Source organism: Brachyhypopomus gauderio, chromosome 20 (genome assembly GCF_052324685.1).
Source record: "Brachyhypopomus gauderio isolate BG-103 chromosome 20, BGAUD_0.2, whole genome shotgun sequence".
Taxonomy (NCBI): domain Eukaryota; kingdom Metazoa; phylum Chordata; class Actinopteri; order Gymnotiformes; family Hypopomidae; genus Brachyhypopomus; species Brachyhypopomus gauderio.
Window position 1 is genome coordinate 13,890,278 of NC_135230.1, and position 18,908 is coordinate 13,909,185.

Below are 18,908 nucleotides of genomic sequence, written 5' to 3' on the forward strand. Positions count from 1 at the left end.
TTCCACAGGGTTCTCACATGTGTTGTGGTGATTTCCGCAAATAGCCTTAAATTGAGTTTTGAGTGGAGTTTCCAATTCCCTGGACCTCTGAAGGTCCCTCTCTTTATGAACTTGAATTGGAATATTTCCAATTCAGTCTTCAGTTTGTGTCAGTCTACATGGACACACACACACACACACACACACACACACACACACACACACACACACACACACACACACACACACACACACACACACACACACACACACACACACACACACACGGGAGGGTGTTGGGAGTGTGTCCACCCACACGGACCCCAGTAAGTGTCCATGCCCCCAGTGTCAAGAGTTACAGAGCAAAGAGCAAAAAGAGCAAAGATTTTTGCTGGCTTTAAGTAATTGAAGTGTCTGCAAAAGATTCTGCAGATCCTCTAGATGTGTTAATAGTGCGGCGAAGTGATATTTTTAATGCGATGATCAGGGTTTGTAGCCGAATGCAGAATTCCCCATTCCCGGGTTTTAGATGTTCTGGAAGGTTGCCTGGAGCCCAGTTAAACAGCCTCGCAACTTGCTTGTGTCCATGTGGTTCAGTGTTTGGTTTCAATCAGTGCCTTCTGTGATTTGTTTAGAATGTTTCCCATAAAAGGGGTGTTTTTGGTCAAAAGCCTAACTGAAATATTAATAGGAAATTTGAGCTTGTCACGTTTTTCAGAAAAGCCACCAGAAAGGGTGAACAAGCAAGTCTGGTCCTTTTCTATATGCTGCACGAGACATCGCAAAAGCAGATGACATCCTGCAGTCTCGGCTCCAGTGTTTTCTCGATCAAGTTTCTCCGAATCCACCGTAGCGAAAAGCATCTCATCTCCTGGTGGTGCATGTGGTAACGGCATTGGCACACGGTGACGTCTGTGGCTGGCCGCGTTTGCTCCTGGTTGTTTTTTTGCGTCCGTAGCCACCCAAACGAGGTGTGCGCCACGCGCCTCCTCTCTCCGCAACGATGCGCCACTCTATCGCCTCCTTCTCCAGGCCCCGGCTTCCTGTTTCCTGCACGGCGAGTGGGCGAGATGGCCGTCGGTCCTGTTTTGCCAGTCCCTGTCCTGCCGCACGTCTCAGGAATGCTGGAGAATTGTGCTGATTTAGGTGCGGGTAGCGCGGGCCTCGAGGTGGCACTTTGATCCGTCTCCACGCCTTCTGTTTCATCTGGTCCTACATCTGGGGAAAACAAAGTCTCTGAAATGCCATTCTAAGTTGAGCGGCTTCGTACTAGATAAATGTCTTTGAGTTATGCCGCTGTTTCTACGGGTACATTAACTGCACTCAATCGACAGCCTTGATCGTTCTGTGTGATGAACAAAGCGTCACCACATAACTCAGGATCACCAGCGTTGGTGTTGTGTAGCTGCCCTCATTTATCTGTTTAGCCAGTGTGTTTCAGCTGGCATGCAATGTCCCAGAATTCCTACAAATACATACACAAAGCAAATTTAACGCCATACCTTTGCTTCCCCAATTATGAGTTTCTCTCCCTCCTTCTCTCTCTGTTTTTTGTATTTATTTTCCCTATTCTGTTTTGAGTGTTCGTGTCTAGGGTGAATCTAGGGAAGACTGTCCCGATTCTCATTACTATTGACGGGTAGGGCAAAGAGTTAGGGTTACATGGCCCTCTAAACTGAGGTTTCTCACATTCACTCTCCTAACACTGTTAGGATAAATCTATCAGAATTACCATGCAAATTGATGCAAAAATGGACACGAAAACAAAGCTGTTTCTCTGTAAATAAAGACAAAGAATTATATCTACTGTATTATCTTCGTTGAATGCCACTTCAGTGTACTGTAGTCTTTACTTTCTTTAGAACAACCATAGAAATGCAGCATGTAGAATGCCCATGTCCTTGCATGTCTAGCTAGTGTTGTAGCGCCACTACTGATTTTTACACGTCAGTTCTGCTTTTCGACATTTCTAGGAGGGGAGGGGGGAAGCCCAGAGCCCCACAAGCAGCCTGGTAATGAAACGGCGTTTAAAAAAAATAATAATTTTTTGGTGACCGATTGACGCATGAAATTGAAGTTGTGAACCCAAAGTAATGCTTGTAGCCCATGCGCAAGACCTCCACGTGAGAGGGCACCACAGCAGAGAGGGCATGTTGAAAGTTCCTGGAGAAAAACTGTCAGCCTCGATTTGTTTATGTAAAAGCCCTTGAGCACTATTGATGACTTATTGATTTAGATTTCATAGGGCAAGGTCTCAAAAACTACCAACAATTCCAAGAACTCAATTCTAAGGCGCAAGGGAACACTCAAAAAACATGGGATAGGGGTAAAAATAAGGATTTGTATTGGGCCTAAGTCAAACTGTGAGGGCGTATTTATAAAGCCAAACCAGGCTTCCAGACATGTCTACTACCCCGCAGACCCTCAGTTTGGTAGACATCTGTTCTTAGACTGATCTAGTCTCCCCTAGTGCCAAAGCCTTAATCCCAGCCATTTTAAGAGAAGAAGTAAAGCTGATCTCAGATCAGCAGAAAAGGGCAATGCATCATATCTCTATGCTCACCGCTAGTCGGAATGAGGCGACTGGCTGTAATTAAAAAAGCCAACACATTGGACAGGGATAATCTGGACAGCTGGTGTGTGTGCACGCATGTGGGGGGGTAGCAATGATGTCATCCAAGGACAGTTTTACTAACTGTACGTAACTGTACGTGTATTGGTAAGAAAAGCCCAGTAGAGGAAGAAGATTGGTATGTGCTTTGTGCTAGATGACTCAGTATTGACACAGGCACCCACGCAGGCATTAGTTAAAACTATTATAATACTATTATAATATATTTTATAACTAATAAATAATTTATTTTAATAAAATCATCTCCTCTCGCCAAAGGGCCTTTGTCATACATTCACTAATTTTAATTACAAACAGTTTGTGCAGTTCAGGTCCGATTGACTTCGCCGTCTGCAATTAGGCACAAATGCTAGTGGGATTGTGCGACTGCTCTTTAGTAAGCCTTTGTGAGGTCGTGCAAATGTAGCGCGTGACTCGGCGCAGCAGAGTTGAGTTAGTTGTAATGGGTGACTGAGCAGGCCAACACTGGGCAGAGGTCACATTTCACAATAGTGCTTCTTTCTTCTCGACGCCATTCCTCGACATACAACGCATAATGCCAGGCTGACTGTACACCAGTGTGGGGTTTTTTTTTTTTTTTTTTTTTTTTTAACTAGTTTAGGCAGAGGCTGTAAAGATCAAGGCCTGAGCTCTGGGTGTTGCGCAAACCTCGCATCTGATCCCTCCAGAGTTCTCCGGGTTCCTGAGAAATTCCCGTTTGACATGGAGACGCGTTTGGTTGTTTTGTTGTCGGTGCGCGTGCGAGCATGGCGTGATGAACAGGTCCTCGCTGTAAGACTGCAGAACAAAGCTCCATCCTGGACATGTGCTGATGAAGATGATCAGGAAATGAGGTCATCCTTGCCCCGAACAGCTCACGGCCCTCTACATGTGTTTTCTCCTGGTGATCACTTGTGCTCGCCTGCCTTTTCATCCAGACTCCCGTGACTGTACAGAATGCCTTTGCAAATGCAGTAAAACCAGGCTAAGAGAATCCATTACACCCTTAATTTTATTAGCCGCGGTTAAACAGATTACACTGTTTTCTTGCGTCGCTGTGTCTCTCTAATAAACGCCCCCAAACTGCAACAGCAGAGGACAATGGTGTTTAGTCACGTTTTATTCCGGAAACGGCCAATTCGCTCTGTAGAGGGGGAGGAGCCATCAGGGGTGGTTTGTTCCTCACCGGCAAGACGTGTTCCATGCAATAGACCTAGCGCGGTGTCACAGAAAGCGTGACCTGCATGAACAGAATTGGGGCAAAGGGTGTCCATAGTCAAAACGTTGGGTTTAACCATTACCCTGCCCCTCTGTGTTACGATTTAGGACGAAGAGGAGGAGATTAAGCTCGAAATCAACATGCTGAAGAAGTACTCGCACCACAGAAACATCGCCACATACTACGGCGCCTTCATCAAGAAGAGCCCCCCGGGCCATGACGACCAGCTGTGGGTACGTATGAACCCGCACACCATAACCAACATGGACGTGGGTCCCACAGCTGAGGGCCTGAGGCAGTATGGTACCGGCTAGTCAGTGGATGAACTCACTGTCTCCACCATCTCACAGGTTAATGCCTCCTTGACTTTTGCTGACGTGGCTAGCTAGTAACAGCCATGCTCTCCCTACTAGCAGCCCTTTTATTCATTGTGGATTCCCTGTCTGATGAGTGAAGTCAGCTAGTCTAAGGCTGTTGACAGAAGTGAGTAACTGTGCCCGGGCTTGTATGATTTCCAAGCAGAATCGTTGGCAGTCAAACAAGACTCTCTGGAGCAGGTGTCTCTGGCCGCCATGACCAGTGCTCGGCCTTGGCTGGTGAGCTTTATAGCCCCCATAGTCCTGGGACTAGTGGAACCATGTTTCTTGGAAAGAGGGACTCCATCCAGTGCCTGTGGCACGAGTCCATCCAAGATCCAAAATGATCCAACACTAGTACCTGACCTCATGGCTGAATGCAGTCAGACCATCAAAGTGCTGTTCCAACATGTAGCGAAAAGCCTTCCCAGAAGAGCAGAAGCTGCTGTTGCAACAAAGGGTGTCGAACCCCTTTGCTAATACCCCTGATTTCAGGAGAATGATCGGATTGAATCAGACGCCCACCACTGTTGGTCATATGGTGTTGTAGGCTGTACTATCACAGTTTCAATTATGTTAGTAGGAGAGGTTCATTACTATGTTTTCTTGAGCACAATATAAATCTTTTGCTTGTTCTGCCCGCCCCTCTCTCTCTAGCTGGTGATGGAGTTCTGTGGTGCTGGCTCCATCACAGACCTGGTGAAGAACACCAAAGGCAACTCGCTGAAGGAGGACTGGATTGCCTACATTTCCCGTGAGATCCTCAGAGTGAGTGACTCTGTCCGCTAGCCTTTCTAGCTAGCTGCTCATTTTTTCTGAATGAAACACACCTGGAGTGTGTAGTTTCCTTACCTTCTCATTAGTATTTTTTGCTTTTGATGTGCTTCTGTGTGTCTTGTGACTGATTTGCTGTGATGTGTAGTCCAATGTACTGGGATATGTAGTATGAACTTGCACTCTGACTCCTCTCTATCGCTCTATGTCTCTCTGTTCAGGGCCTGGCCCATTTGCATGCCCATCATGTCATCCACCGTGACATCAAAGGTCAAAACGTCCTGCTGACTGAGAATGCTGAGGTGAAGCTGGGTGAGTCGGAAAGCACTTTGTGTGACTTAATAACAGCACATCGTAAAACTCGGAGACCAAATATGTCACCAAGTCTGTTGTCTTAATAGAGTGACTCTGTATTTATGAGCCAAGCATTACAATGAAGGTTGGAACAGTCCAAATGTATTTAGTTTATATTTCCACAAATGATGAAATGTCAGTGCTTATACAGACCAAAGGTTCTTGAAGAAAATAGTCTTCTGTTGGATATTTGTACAGTTGGTTCACTCGCGTGTCCCTTTATGGAGTCACTGCAGCCCCTGTGTGGTTAAGACTACACACCCCTGGCCTAAAAGGTCCTCACCGTCCACGTGACCTCACGCTTGTCCCCACGTCTGCCCTCACCCCGTCCCCCGCGACCCCCCCCCCCAGTCGACTTTGGTGTGAGCGCCCAGCTGGACCGAACGGTGGGTCGGAGGAACACCTTCATCGGCACGCCCTACTGGATGGCCCCCGAGGTCATCGCCTGCGACGAGAACCCCGACGCCACGTATGACTACAGGGTACGGCCCACTCTCCAGCCCTCGACCCAGACCCGTGACCTTACGCTGCACTCGCAGGAGGTCCAAAGTGACTCTCGGTTTGTGTTTTTGGTTCTCACGTCGCCTCATTGTGGTTCCCTCTCCCTGCAGAGTGACCTGTGGTCTTGTGGCATCACTGCCATCGAAATGGCGGAAGGAGCTCCCCGTAAGTACTCCTCCCCCCTCCATGTGCATCCTACCTGCTCTGTCGTCTCTGGGCACGTGTACGTTTGCTTGAGTTTGGGGCGACCCGTGCGTGTCCTGTAGCCGTACTGTGGGCTTGCTGTGGCTGGTTTGGTCATGGGGGCTCTCTTCTTGTCTGCAGCGCTGTGTGACATGCACCCCATGCGAGCGCTTTTCCTCATCCCCAGGAACCCACCCCCGAGGCTCAAGTCCAAAAAATGGTAAGTGTCCTCAATTCATATATATTTTTTGTTTGTTTCTATAAGAATTGTGAATTTTTTATTTTTTTTTACCTCAAGTGCAGTCAAGTGCAAGACCTTTTGTTGACTGGAAAATAAATTGGCGTTTGGAGCTCACCTGTTCCCAACTTTACTGCTCTGAGTCCTCCTTGGACTTTGGCAGCACCTCCATTAGACCGAGGCAGAGGGCTGTGTTCAGCGCTACCACACATACAGAAAGACAACAGCAGGATGGCTGTGGCATCCCTAGCGGTTACTGTCTAATCCCATATTAATCCCTGCACTTCAAGACATCGAGTAAACTCTTGTGGAGAAGAATGATGGCGCTCGTAGCACCTTCTGTTGTGAGAGCAGCAGAAACTCCCATCCTGCTCTTCCCTTTCCGAGCACCTCACCTCACTAGGGCTGCCATGATTAGTCGACTAGTCACGATTATGTCGACTATTAAAATAGTCAACGACTAATTTAATAGTCGATGCGTCGTTTTTTCTCTCTCCAAACTGCTGCGGCAGTTTCCACTGCTGCGTCTGCCTTTCTGTCCTTGACGCACATGCGCAGTAGTGGAAACCTGGGTAGACAGTGGACGACATCCCAGGACGTTATACAGACTGGTATAATGGCTACCCGGCAACGGAACTCAAAAGTGTGGGATCATTTTCCATAGCCGGGTTCCGAAACGCGTGCAATATCTGCAAGGCAGAACTTTCCTTCTATGGCAGCACAACCGCGATGTATGAGCACCTGAAGCATATTGTGGCTGATTGTGACAAAGATGAAGAGGGACCGGCATCTCTGTAATCTAAATCGCTAGTTAGCTGCTAAAGTTACCGTAAACAGAGCGTTAACTTGGTACTTACTTATCGTGGTAGCTGTAAAAGTTAACATTAGTGATAGCGATTTGTTTCATTAGCCTTAGCACGCATTCGTGTGTGTTCTGTAACGTCAGTGAGACCAAAACTTTATTTTTGTAAATAATTCCTTAGTTTCAGGTACCTACCTAATTTGGTTTAAATGTAGCCAAGTTTGATGCCAGAGACAAATAAAAAAGAAAGAAAAACCTAAAAAAAATTATTTCTTTATTAATGTATTGCGTTTTGTTGCAACAAGCTGCATAAATCTAATGATGGTTATATAATAGCAGTTGCATTCTTGTGTGATAAGCTGTATGTCTTATATTCAATTAACGCACTATCCGATTAGTCGACTAATCATAAAAATTTATCGGCGATTAGTCGACTATGAAAAGTGCAGTGATGGCACCATCTCCACCACGTAATGCTCAACGACCTCCGCTAGCTTCTTGCCAGTGTCCTCCATGCTGCTTCAGTTCCTCGTTAGGTTTTCATTGTGCTTCAGAGTAAAAAGTTCTCGCGTTGTATGGTGGGTTCCTGCATGTCTTCATGGCAGACTTCTCCATGCCAAAGCGTTATCGTTTCTCACATCACTGCTCCTGATCTTCTCAAGGTCCAAGAAGTTCTTCAGTTTCATCGAAAGCTGCCTGGTGAAGACCTACACCCAGCGGCCGCCCACGGACCAGCTACTGAAGCATCCGTTCATCAGGGACCAGCCCAACGAGAGGCAGGTGCGCATCCAGCTCAAAGACCACATCGACCGCACCCGCAAGAAGAGGGGAGAGAAAGGTGAGGCCTCGCCAAGCTATTCAGAACCCCGACCAGCTGATATGCTAATATCAGAGAACGACAATGCTAGCATAGCTTATTAGGAGTGGTAGCAGGGATAACTGAGTCTGTGTTGTGCAAATAATTTATGCTAATTGCTTAAACTAATCTCCCAATGGTTTTCAGTCTTTGGCTGACTTAGTCATATTTTGGTAAAGTTCTCCAGTAACTAAGAAATGATGAAACTTAGATAATGAACCATAGATGAAAACATATGTTTCTGGTTTCTACTTTTACAAAGTATCTAAATTATAAAATGGAATACATGCCCGAAGATCAAAATTGGAATGTTCAAGAATAATTGAATTACTGTCACCAATATGGGCAGATACTTTTTCTTTTTTTAAATTGAAAAAGGTAATGAATAGAATTTTCCTTGTAGATGAGACGGAGTACGAGTACAGTGGAAGTGAGGAAGAGGAGGAGGAAGCAGCAGAGCTGGAGGGAGAACCAAGGTACGCGCCTACACCCAGCATATTCATCCCCGTGCTCCAGTATGGACATTTATGTTGGGAGATGGATCAAGGAGGCGGAGCTTAAACGGGGTCATTCGCACTGCCTTACCGCTTAGGAACTTGCCTTCAGAACAAAGCCTTCTGATATTAGTCATTTTGCTTTCACATGTACTTTTTGAAGATCACAGGCTGGTCTTGGTCTGTGAATGTTCCATCCTGCTGATCATGGTCACGATCCACCAGTTTCCTGTCCCCGTGCCCGGCCCATGTGTGCCGGTTGTGAGAGCGGGCCTCTCCCCGTCACGTGGGCAGACGGCCAGGAGGGGGCGTGGTTCCTTCACCCCCGCGTGACCCCTCTCTTGCCCCTGCAGCTCCATCGTGAACGTGCCAGGCGAGTCCACCCTGCGGCGGGACTTCATCCGCCTGCAGCAGGAGAACAAGGAGCGCTCGGAGGCGCTGAGGAGACAGCAGCTCCTGCAGGAGCAGCAGCTCCGCGAGCAGGAGGAGTACAAGCGCCAGCTGCTGGCCGAGCGGCAGAAGCGCATCGAGCAGCAGAAGGAGCAGAGGAGGCGGCTGGAGGAGGTGAGGGGTGGGGCTTAGAGAGGTGTGGGGGGGTGGGGCTTAGAGAGGTGTGGGGGGGTGGGGCTTAGAGAGGTGTGGGGGGTGGGGCTTAGAGAGGTGTGGGGGGTGGGGCTTAGAGGGAAGAGACTGGAAGAGGTGAAGGGTGGAGCTTAGAGGTAGGAGGCTGGAGTAGGTGCGGCAGGGGGTGGTGCTTCAGAGAGATGATGGGGTGACGTTTCATAAGTGCACTGCATCATGTGTGTGACATCGTTGCCACTGCAGTGTGTTTGTTGTTGCAGTCTGAGGCAGTTTTGACCAGAATTGTGCTAGCCAGCGTTTACCCGTGTAGCGACCCGCCCTCTCAATCCCACGATTTAACCACACAGTCCGTACCGTGTGGCGCTTTGCCAACGTTGCGGTGTCCTAACGTGTATGCGCATGCGTGTTTGTCTCGGTTCGCTGTTGGGTTTTTGGTCCACATGCAGAGAGGCTGTGGGCCCAGGAGGCTCCATGCTGTAATTGGGTTCGGCTCTGTCTGCAGAAACAGGGTCAGGGGAGCGGGAGGCCTGTTACGACTCCCCTCATTACCCCTGGGCTTGATGATGAAGCTCTCCTCATGCGTGTTTAGGAAGTGTGTGTGTGTGTGTGTGTGTGTGTGTGTGTGTGTGTGTGTGTGTGTGTGTGTGTGTGTGTGTGTGTGTGTGTGTGTGTGCGCGCGCATCTACATGTGCTCGTGTTGAAGTGCTCAGCCCGTTTCCTTTGTTTATTTACACAATGTTTAGGCCATTTTAAGTCCAGCATGGCTTTGGGGAACCAAATGGTAGATTCTGAAATAATATAAATCTAATATAAAGACACACACACACACACACACACACACACACACACACACACACACACACACACACACACACACACACACACACACACACACACACCCCAATTCCCTTGTGCTGTTTTGATTCCTCGCTGCGTGGCACGTGTGCCGGGTGCTCACTGGCGCCCTCTTCTGGCCCTCCGCAGCAACAGCGGCGAGAGCGTGAGATGAGGAGGCAGCAGGAGCGGGAGCAGAGGCGGCGGGAGCAGGAGGAGAAGAGGAAGCTGGAGGAGATGGAGCGGCGGCGCAAAGAGGACGAGGAGCGCAGGAGAGCGGAGGAGGAGAAGAGGAGGAACGACCGCGAACAGGTGAGGGGCCCCGGACGCACCGAGGAAGCTCCCTCGTACAGGCGTGGGCGGTTTTAACTCGGAGCGTGTTGGTTCGGCAGGAGTACATCCGCCGGCAGCTGGAGGAGGAGCAGAGACACCTGGAGATCCTTCAGCAGCAGCTGCTCCACGAGCAGGCCATGTTACTGGTAGGAGCACAAACTGACCCCGCCCCCTTTCCCCGCCCACCTCTCACAGCCCCCCCCTCCTCGTCCATCTGTGGTGAGATGTCGGGATGATTTTGAAGACCGTTCCTGTGGCGGTGCTGGAGTTGTTTCTGTAGGTGGCATACCTGCTGCAGTAGTTTGGGTCTCCCCTCTCCTCTCTGGGAGGAGTAGGGGTTTTCCAGCTATCCCTCCCTCCGCACAGGCGAAAATCATTGTTTTTGTTTTTTTGAGTCTTTGGAGAGGAGTTGTTTACATCGTCAGTGGTGTGCAGTGTGTCTCCAGGGAGAGTGGAAATGAGATAATATGAGGATGCCATAAACAAACATAAATACTACTCTCTTTCTACTTCTCCCTCTCTTTCTCTCTCTCTCATTGACTTTCTTTTAACATGGTCATTGCTACCACAGTCACACGACAGAATAAACATGGTTCCTACCATGTTTACTGTTCAATGGTGGCACTTTGGTTTGGATTTGCTTTAAACCGAATTTATCTCACCACTGTCTGTGATTCAGTTTTGTCGGTATACTTAATTTGTTTTTTTCATACTTCCTTGTTTTGTTTGGTTCTTTTAGTTCGGTACAGTATACACCCTGGTCTTCATTGCAAAACCCATATTTTCCCCCAATTGCTTCCCACTTTAAGCCAGCGGCTTGCACAAACAGGCTGTAATGAGCAAAATCTCCAGTGGAAACTCGAAATTAGATTCCAAACTCGTAGCGGCCCTCGACCGACGTGCGCCCGGTAAACGCCGCGCTGACCTCGGCGAGCTAACGTGGCGCGATGTCGTCGTGGCGCCTGCGGGTCGGGAGCCAATCGCAGCCCTTCACCTCCTCACCCCCCCCGCCGCCGCTCTCTGCTCAGGAGTTCAAGTGGCGGGAGTTGGAGGAGCAGCGTAAGGCGGAGCGTCTACAGAGACAGCTGCAGCAGGAGCAGGCGTACCTGCTGTCTCTGCAAGAGGAGCAGAAGCCCAGGACCCAGGCCCCGACCGGCCCACTCGCCCCCCACCCCGACTGGGCCAAGATGCCCGAGGCACGGGCGGTAGAGGGGCCCGAACCCCGGCCCCGCCCGTCGGACGCTAGGGGCGTGCCGAAGACCGACCGATCGCTTCATAGGGAAGACGTACGATGCGTAGTCGAAGACGCAGGGCAGACCGAGCCTGCAGACAGGACGAAACCCTCGGCCGACCAGACCAGGGACCAGATCGAAGCCGTCTCAGTGCAGCCCAGCCTTTCAGTGGTACAAACCACACGTGGGACTGACGAAGCCCTTGTCCAGTCAACTCCAAGCAGTGGTTCAGTCTCTGAAGCCCAGCCAATCAGAGAGGTGAAGATCAACCCTTTGCTCCACCCACTGTAGCCTGCTGCTTCTCTCTGGCTTCTGGAGTTAACCTGTTCTGCATGTGGAGGGAACGTGCTGGTGGGAGCAGTAGACATTTTGGTTTTCCCTTATACTAATAAACATGTTTTGTTTGGGTTTTTTTTTTTTTTTTTTTTTTTTTTGTCGTATTCAACATAATTCCTCATCCATCACCGGATATTTTGCCTTTGTTTAAAAGTACCAAATTAAGAGTGATCAGAACGTGAAAATGATCACCGTTTGTTCCCATCGCAATCTGACAGTCCTGCACTTCAGTTTGTGTTCTTATTGGGAAACCAGAAAAGAAACATATTGCTCTCCACCACTGACTTGAGCTAGAACAATAAAACCCGTGTCCTGTCTGTCATGTCTCCTTGTCTTGCCTATCTTGTGTAAAACTAAAACTCTTTACAGTAGAGTTTAGAGTTCCTCCTGGCCGCTGGTTTCCTCTTGGCCAGTAGCTGTCAGGCTGTGTTCAGTTGCATATCCTAATCTGTGCGTTTTTTTCTTGTCTTTGGAGAACTTTAACATTCTTCTTGCTTCCCTCCAACATCCGTTTAGCATGTGACTGTTGTGCGCTGGGCGTGGCCTCCAGTTGTGGGGTGATCCTTCATGTTATTTGTCTGCTGTGTAGTTTGAGGGCAGTAGCATTCAGCATGCCAGTCCTACCAGCGTGCGTGTCCTAACACCGTCCCCAACATCCGTCTCCTACCGGCTTGCCGTCTCACGCCTGCCTCCCTGCTGTCCTCTCGTGACCTCTGACCTCCCCTCTCTGCATCTCCCTGGCCCAGGCCGACGAGCGGTACCGGAAGACGGCGCAGGGCTCTCCTCAGAGCGCCCCTCCCCGCCAGCCCCCGGTGCCCCCCCGCTCCTCTGAGCCGTACTCCAACGGCAGCTCCTCCTCCTCGGAGTCCCCAGCAATGCACAAGCCCATGGAGCCACAGGTAATACCCAGAACCTCCTCCCTGTCTCCCAGTCTGTGCCCCTCCCCCTCATCCCCGCCCCCTTTCTTCCCACCATCCATCTCTCCGTTTGTTCTCCTCCCCCCCCTGCGGAAGGTGCAGTGGTCCCACCTGGCCGCGTTGAAGACCAACGCCTCGGCCCCGCCGGTCTCCCCGCTCCCACTCCTTCAGCGACCCCGTCCCCGGCTTCCCGCACGTCCACCCGCGCTCCCAGGAGACCCACCAGCACCACCACCCGGTGCTCCCACCTACGCGGCCCGAGCACCCGCAGCCGCAGCCCAGGCCCCACGAGGCCCCCGAGGCAGGCCTTAACGAGGAGGTCCCTCCCAGGGTAAGGGCAGGACGCCGAGCCACCCCTCCCCCCCACCCACAAAAATCCAAATAACTTCTCCTCCAAGATTAGACGAGGTTGATATAAAGGACTTTCTTACTTCATTGACCAGGCGGTGTGTCTCAGCTTATATAGTAACAGATTGGTGTGATTTCGATTTGAGCTGCTGTGAAAAGTCTACTTTTCATTTTTCCCCATTTTTCATTTTCATTTTTCAACATTTTCATGTTGCCTTGTCCAGGAAATGTGTCTGGTGTGCATGAAATTTGTCGTACTATGGTTTTGATCACGCCATGTTTTTGTGTTCATGGTTTATGGTGGTGTTTCTTAACCCAGACCTTGCGGCTCAATGAGATGGCGTAGATTTTTGCTCCAACACAGCGGACAGTAAACGCTTGAGCACAGATAATACCTGTTACACGTGCACTAGGAGGTGGACAAGAGCAAAAACGTGTGCGGTCACGTGTGCGGTCACGTGTGCCCTGGGTACTGGTTAGGGATGGGCCTTTTGTCCAGGCAAGTAGGAAAACTCGCTGGTTTTTATAATACACTTATATAAAGGGAGGAATTGAAGTGGTATGAGGAAAGGTGGGGTTTGTGAGTAGAAGGAGTGTGACCGTAATTACGATGTTGGTAAGAACTTCCAGAGGGTCAGAAACCTTACATGATTACTAATGGTCAGCCTAAACTTAGGGAGAGTTAACCAGTCAGAGGAGCTTGGTGTGTAAAATCAGTAAAAAAAAAAAGAAATAATTCAGTGGGATGTATGTTGAAATGTATGCAGTGAAATTTGAGACCATAACAGATGATGTTTCTAAGGGGCAGGGTATAAATAAATGCTAAAAAATAAATGGTCAAGAACAGAGTCTTGGGGAACATCCTGAGGTAGTGGATCCCACTGGTTGTGAATGTGTATTCAAACTGATCTATTAAATGTGATTGAAAGGAGAATAGCACAATACCAGGAGGGCCACCATTGGAAAGTTGAGAAATGAGAACGTTCTGACTAGTGAGCGCTGCACTACGGTGAAGAGGGAGAGGAACAGATGCAGACCCAGAATCAGAGGACCGAAAAAGGTCCTTCCTAACAGATATGAGCTGTCTCAGTGCTGTGGGGGGCATGGAAACCTGACTGAAAATGTTCAAAAAAGGTTATTGAAGTTTCGAAAGCCCTGCAGCTGGGAGGCAAGAACTTTTGGAGGCGAGAGACAGATTAGAAATGGTTTTGGAACGCTCCGTAACTGGACTTTCAAGGCCCGGTTTCTTGATTATAGTGGTGACTTTGCTTCCTGTCCTGCGTGCTGGTTTGTAGTGCGGTTACACATAATCTGCTTCTGTATTACACTGCCAGGCTATGCTAAGCTTGTTTTGTAAGTCATGAACATTTCCCAACGCCCCTTGTTGCTTTTCTAAAAGGTCCCCGTGAGGACGACCTCTAGATCTCCTGTCCTGTCCCGACGAGACTCCCCAATGCAGAGTGGACAGCAGAGCGTCCAGCCTAGCCAGAGGAACGTGGGAAGGTCTGTTCTCCAAAGTACCCTGCAGACACCTGCTGAATTGGGTCTCTTAGCTAGTACGAACAGAGAGGGGAAAAAGGCTATAATTGTTTTCCTGGGCAAATTGCATGCTGGGAAAGTGGAAGTGATGGTGGTGTTGGTTGCTGAACTCCGCCTCCTTGTGTTCGTTCTGCGCTCCCCCCCTCAGTAGCGTGGAGCCGCGTCTCCTGTGGGACCGGGTGGAGAAGCTGGCCTCCAGGCCGGGCAGCGGCAGCTCCTCCGCCTCCAGCAACTCCACCTCCCCCGCCGGCTCGCAGGGGGGCTCCGCCGAGAAGTTCAGGGCCCGCTGTGAGTGGGGTCACAAGCCATGTCTCGCGATCGCAGTGTTAATGTCTCGTTAGTTGCTCAGCAGCTGCTCTGGCTGACTTCCTCTCCCAATGTTTTTCAGCCTCCTCAAAGTCCGAGGGCTCTCCACTTCAGCGTCCAGAACATGGCAGCAAAAAATCTGAGGAGAAGAGGGAATATGTGCGAACCAGGCCCGCCGTATGTCGCTTTTTACTCCGTTTGGCTGTTCCTTTAGTTCAGTTGTATCGTGTTCAGGGACTGTGACCCCTCCCCCCACCCGTACATTAACGAATTTGAAAGCCTTTTTCAAGTAAAATCTGTAACGTCCCCCCCTCAGCAGATTGATTGTTTCTCCTGCACATCTATGCGCCTTTTGCTAATCTACTGCTAATGTCTTTGCATTCCTGCTTCACTGTCTCATCCACCGGACATTGTATGGAATTTCCATGCTCCGGGTTCCCCATTAACCCCTCCGTGCGCTCGATGACTGAGCGCGTGTACTGTGTAGGTGGACGCGGTGAGTGGAGCTGAGCAGATCCACGCGCTCGTCCTGAATGCGTCATCGCCGTGTTTGAAGCATGAGGCACAACTCCTCACCTCCACCTTCTGTCTTTGCTTTCTTTTCATTTTGCCGAGTCCATTTTATAAACTGAGGCTTGTTTAAGTTTTGTCCCCTTGATGCCTCCTGTTCTGGCCTCTGCTCACTGGACCACATCTCCTCTTCTGCTTCTTGATGTTTTCGCCTCATGGGGCACTCCCGGCGCTACACTTTACACAAGCGCCATGAAGCCTGGATCCTTTTGCTCTTTGCAAGTTTGCATGGTGTCCAGTTCCTTTAGCTCTTGAAGTGCCCTTGATGTGCCCTTGCTGCACCCTACCCTACTCCTCGCATGTCCCCTACTTGACCGTATTAACAAGCGGTTTTAGCCCATCCATATTCACTAACTTTGTTTTGAGACGGTGTCTTGACATACTGTTTACTGATGGTTTTAAGCAGCAGATGATGATGATGATGATGATGATGATGATGATGATGATGGAAGGCTAGATGGCTACTGGTCTAGAGCAGAGCAGTTTGCACCCTGTGAGCAAACACCTGATTTGGTAACCTTCGGATCCCTGCCTTTAGGACCTGACTCTGCCGGCCAATGAGGTGCGAGTAGCTGAAGACGCCCGCCCCCCTCACAAAGTGATGGACTACTCCTCATCCAGCGAGGACTCCGATTCGGATGAGGACGACGAGGAGGTGGAACAGGAGCTGGGGAACGAGTCTACCTCAGGAGCCGAAGACTCGCGAGCGAGGTGGGACTCCCACTGACATCACCCAGTCTGACCAGTCTGACAGGCTTTTACGGGCTCGTTTCCTTTGTATTTAGCTTTAGAAGTAACGACTCTTCCGTGATCTTGCACAGTAGTTTAGTTGTACGGCTACTAAAACATGCCATTTTGTCAATGGCATTTCTCACTTTAGGGGATATATCAATGAGCCCTTGCAGTGGCCTTAGATAGAGAAAGGGAGGGTGCTTACTTAAGACCTTTTAAGTCTCATTTAAGATCTTACTTAAGAGCCCTGGAAAAAACGTCCGGTTCGCCTCCTAGTTGATGCCATGAAACTAATGAGTGTGTCTCCTCCTCCAGCTCCTCAAAACTCAGCAATGGTGAAACGGAGTCAGTGAAGACCATGATCGTTCATGAGGACGAGGAGAATGACCCCAGCACCACACCTTCTAAAGATGGCTCTGGAATTGTCCGACAGGTAGGAGAGACCCGTGTCCTGTTGTGGCCATTTTTTTTATGTCACTTTTGAGTTTCATCATGTTCTCTCATCCATCCTTTCTGTATGTATTTTATCTTCTTTAAATCTTGTTTAATGTTTTAATTCTCCATGTTGTAAATTTGGATCCATAGTTGAAAGCCTGCAACGATAAAACGTTGTACGGTCCCACCGGACCACCTTGCCGTGTTGGAACAAGTAAACTGACCTTCACAGCGTTCTCTCCTCACTGTCTGCCACCCACATCCAACTCAACCAAGTACAGACTCAACTGGGCTTGTTTTTTGATTCCAGAGTGTAGCTGACGTTAAGCGTTCGGCTCCCGGGCCCGGGCCTGACGCGGGCCCGGCCCAAACCCACGGCCACCAGGAGCGAAACGGCTTCCCGGTCCGCATTCACCTCCTGCCCGACCTCATCCAGCAGAGCCATCACTCCCCCTCCCCCTCCGCCACCACCTCCCCCGCCTCCTCCGGCCTCTCCACCCCCTCCATGTCCCCCCAGACCCCCACGGACATGCCACTTGCCAGCGAGGTACGTCTGCCCACTCCCCATTCTGCTGGACGGCTTTTTAACAGGGCTTCATCCTCGCTGCTGATTGAAGCTTTCTAATTAACTCTGCTCCCCCCCCCCCCAACAATGCGATTAGAGACGTAGAAATAACACTTCAGTCAATATGGAGGAGTATTTCTGCATTAAAGCTTATAGTTCCCTTAAAGCGTATGGTTCCAGTAATAATGTACGCCGAACGTGCAGAAAATCCTTTTCTACAATTTGCCTAAGCCAAAAGTTTCTTTGGTGCGTCCCGAGTGGTCCCACCATTCGCTGCTGTGGCGTTGGGCTTGGGGTCAGCCGTAGGCCACAAGACAGCCGGGGAATTCTTAGCAGCTGATAAGCGCCGACTCTGCCCCGCACGTGTCTGTAGCGTGATGGAGAACTTCTCCTCCTCTGGGCCGTCCCTCCAGCCTCTGCATCTTGGCCTTGTGCTCCTCTTAATGTTCCCTGCCACGGAACTCACCCAAAGGACGCTCCTGCCTAAACCACGCGTGAGATATAGCGCGCTCTGAGCAGTATAGAGGCTCTCCCCGCCCCTTTCTAACCATTCGAAACCCGCAAGACTAATAAATCTGATCTTTGAGATGATTAGCTTCTTGGTTGTCATGGTCTCTCTCTCCATCCTTCAGTTAACCCATCCTCCTCTTTCTTCACCTCCTTCCACTTTAACATTCACACGTGGTTTCTCGCCTCACGACTGTTTTCGATCTTGCATCTCTTTTTATTCATTTTGGAGTGGACGCACAGCTAAACGCATGGGATGTATTTTACGGTGTATTCAACAGCTAGAATGTGTAAAATAAAATGCACACGCGTGTGGATACTGTTCTAGGATCAGTTTAAACCAAGTTCCAGCTTGGGAATAGCGTTTTATCACTGAATGTCCCCCACAGCTAAGCCTGCTTTGCTTTTAGCCTGGAGATGACCAGAGGACATGAATGTACATATTAATATGATAGACTTTATGTCGAGTAATTGAATGCAGGCCAAATTAATTTTAGAAACATAAGTATTCCACACCCAGACGAATATTATTCATTGTGGAGTTGAACTTGGTCATGACTCATCTGTTCCAGACTGAGTCTGCCAGCAGTACGCTTCAGAAACACAAGTCCTCCTCATCCTTCACGCCCTTCATTGACCCCCGCCTCCTGCAGGTGTCGCCCTCTAGTGGCATCTCTCTGAACAACATGGGTAAGGGCCTCACCTCTCTGCACTGGGACCTATAGTTTGTATTGGGAATATTGCAGCTTGAATATTTTAATATTCTTTTAATGCTTAATATTAAATGAATGTTTGTTTGTGGTATGTGCAAGGAAAAAATAAATGATTAAAAGAATCAGTCCTTATGTGATCAGAGTGAGAGATTGCAAAATTGCCTTGAGTTCAATTGGAATTGCAAACTGGAGCAGTTCAGTTCAGAACAGGAGGCAGATGATGATGATGATGATGGTGGTTCTGTGGCTTGGCTCTCCAGCAGGCTTTGGGAACGACGGGCGGCTACAGGAGGTCCTGCGGCCCGACCCGTCACGGAAGGGCTCTGTGGTTAACGTGAACCCAGTGAACACTCGGCCCCAGAGCGACACGCCCGAGATCCGCAAATACAAGAAGAGGTTCAACTCGGAGATCCTATGTGCCGCTCTGTGGGGTAGGTGACCCTGACCTGTGGGGTAGGTGACCCTGAGCTGCCCGCCTCCTAGTGAGAAAACATACTGTACGAACACCCAGCGTACATGAAAACGCAGCAGACCAAGGAGGTCGGACGCGTACCGTCAAGGTCGAAGCTGCGACTCTCATCGTTTTATAGAA

General features: G+C 49.6%; 1 protein-coding gene across 1 annotated transcript in view; it reads left to right on the forward strand.

Moving 5' to 3' along the window:
- LOC143483965 (mitogen-activated protein kinase kinase kinase kinase 4-like) overlaps positions 1–18,908 on the forward strand; it is a 40,663-nt gene that overhangs the window by 18,796 nt on the left and 2,959 nt on the right. Inside the window, 23 exon segments of the mRNA XM_076982351.1 lie at positions 3,917–4,042; positions 4,823–4,933; positions 5,161–5,251; positions 5,645–5,775; positions 5,905–5,959; positions 6,119–6,197; positions 7,680–7,855; positions 8,277–8,349; positions 8,721–8,931; positions 9,934–10,095; positions 10,176–10,262; positions 11,145–11,606; positions 12,431–12,583; positions 12,698–12,754; positions 12,756–12,932; positions 14,349–14,452; positions 14,637–14,776; positions 14,877–14,971; positions 15,903–16,075; positions 16,412–16,529; positions 16,842–17,078; positions 18,176–18,293; positions 18,577–18,747. Of these exon segments, the coding sequence (XP_076838466.1) occupies positions 3,917–4,042; positions 4,823–4,933; positions 5,161–5,251; positions 5,645–5,775; positions 5,905–5,959; positions 6,119–6,197; positions 7,680–7,855; positions 8,277–8,349; positions 8,721–8,931; positions 9,934–10,095; positions 10,176–10,262; positions 11,145–11,606; positions 12,431–12,583; positions 12,698–12,754; positions 12,756–12,932; positions 14,349–14,452; positions 14,637–14,776; positions 14,877–14,971; positions 15,903–16,075; positions 16,412–16,529; positions 16,842–17,078; positions 18,176–18,293; positions 18,577–18,747 (3,307 nt within the window).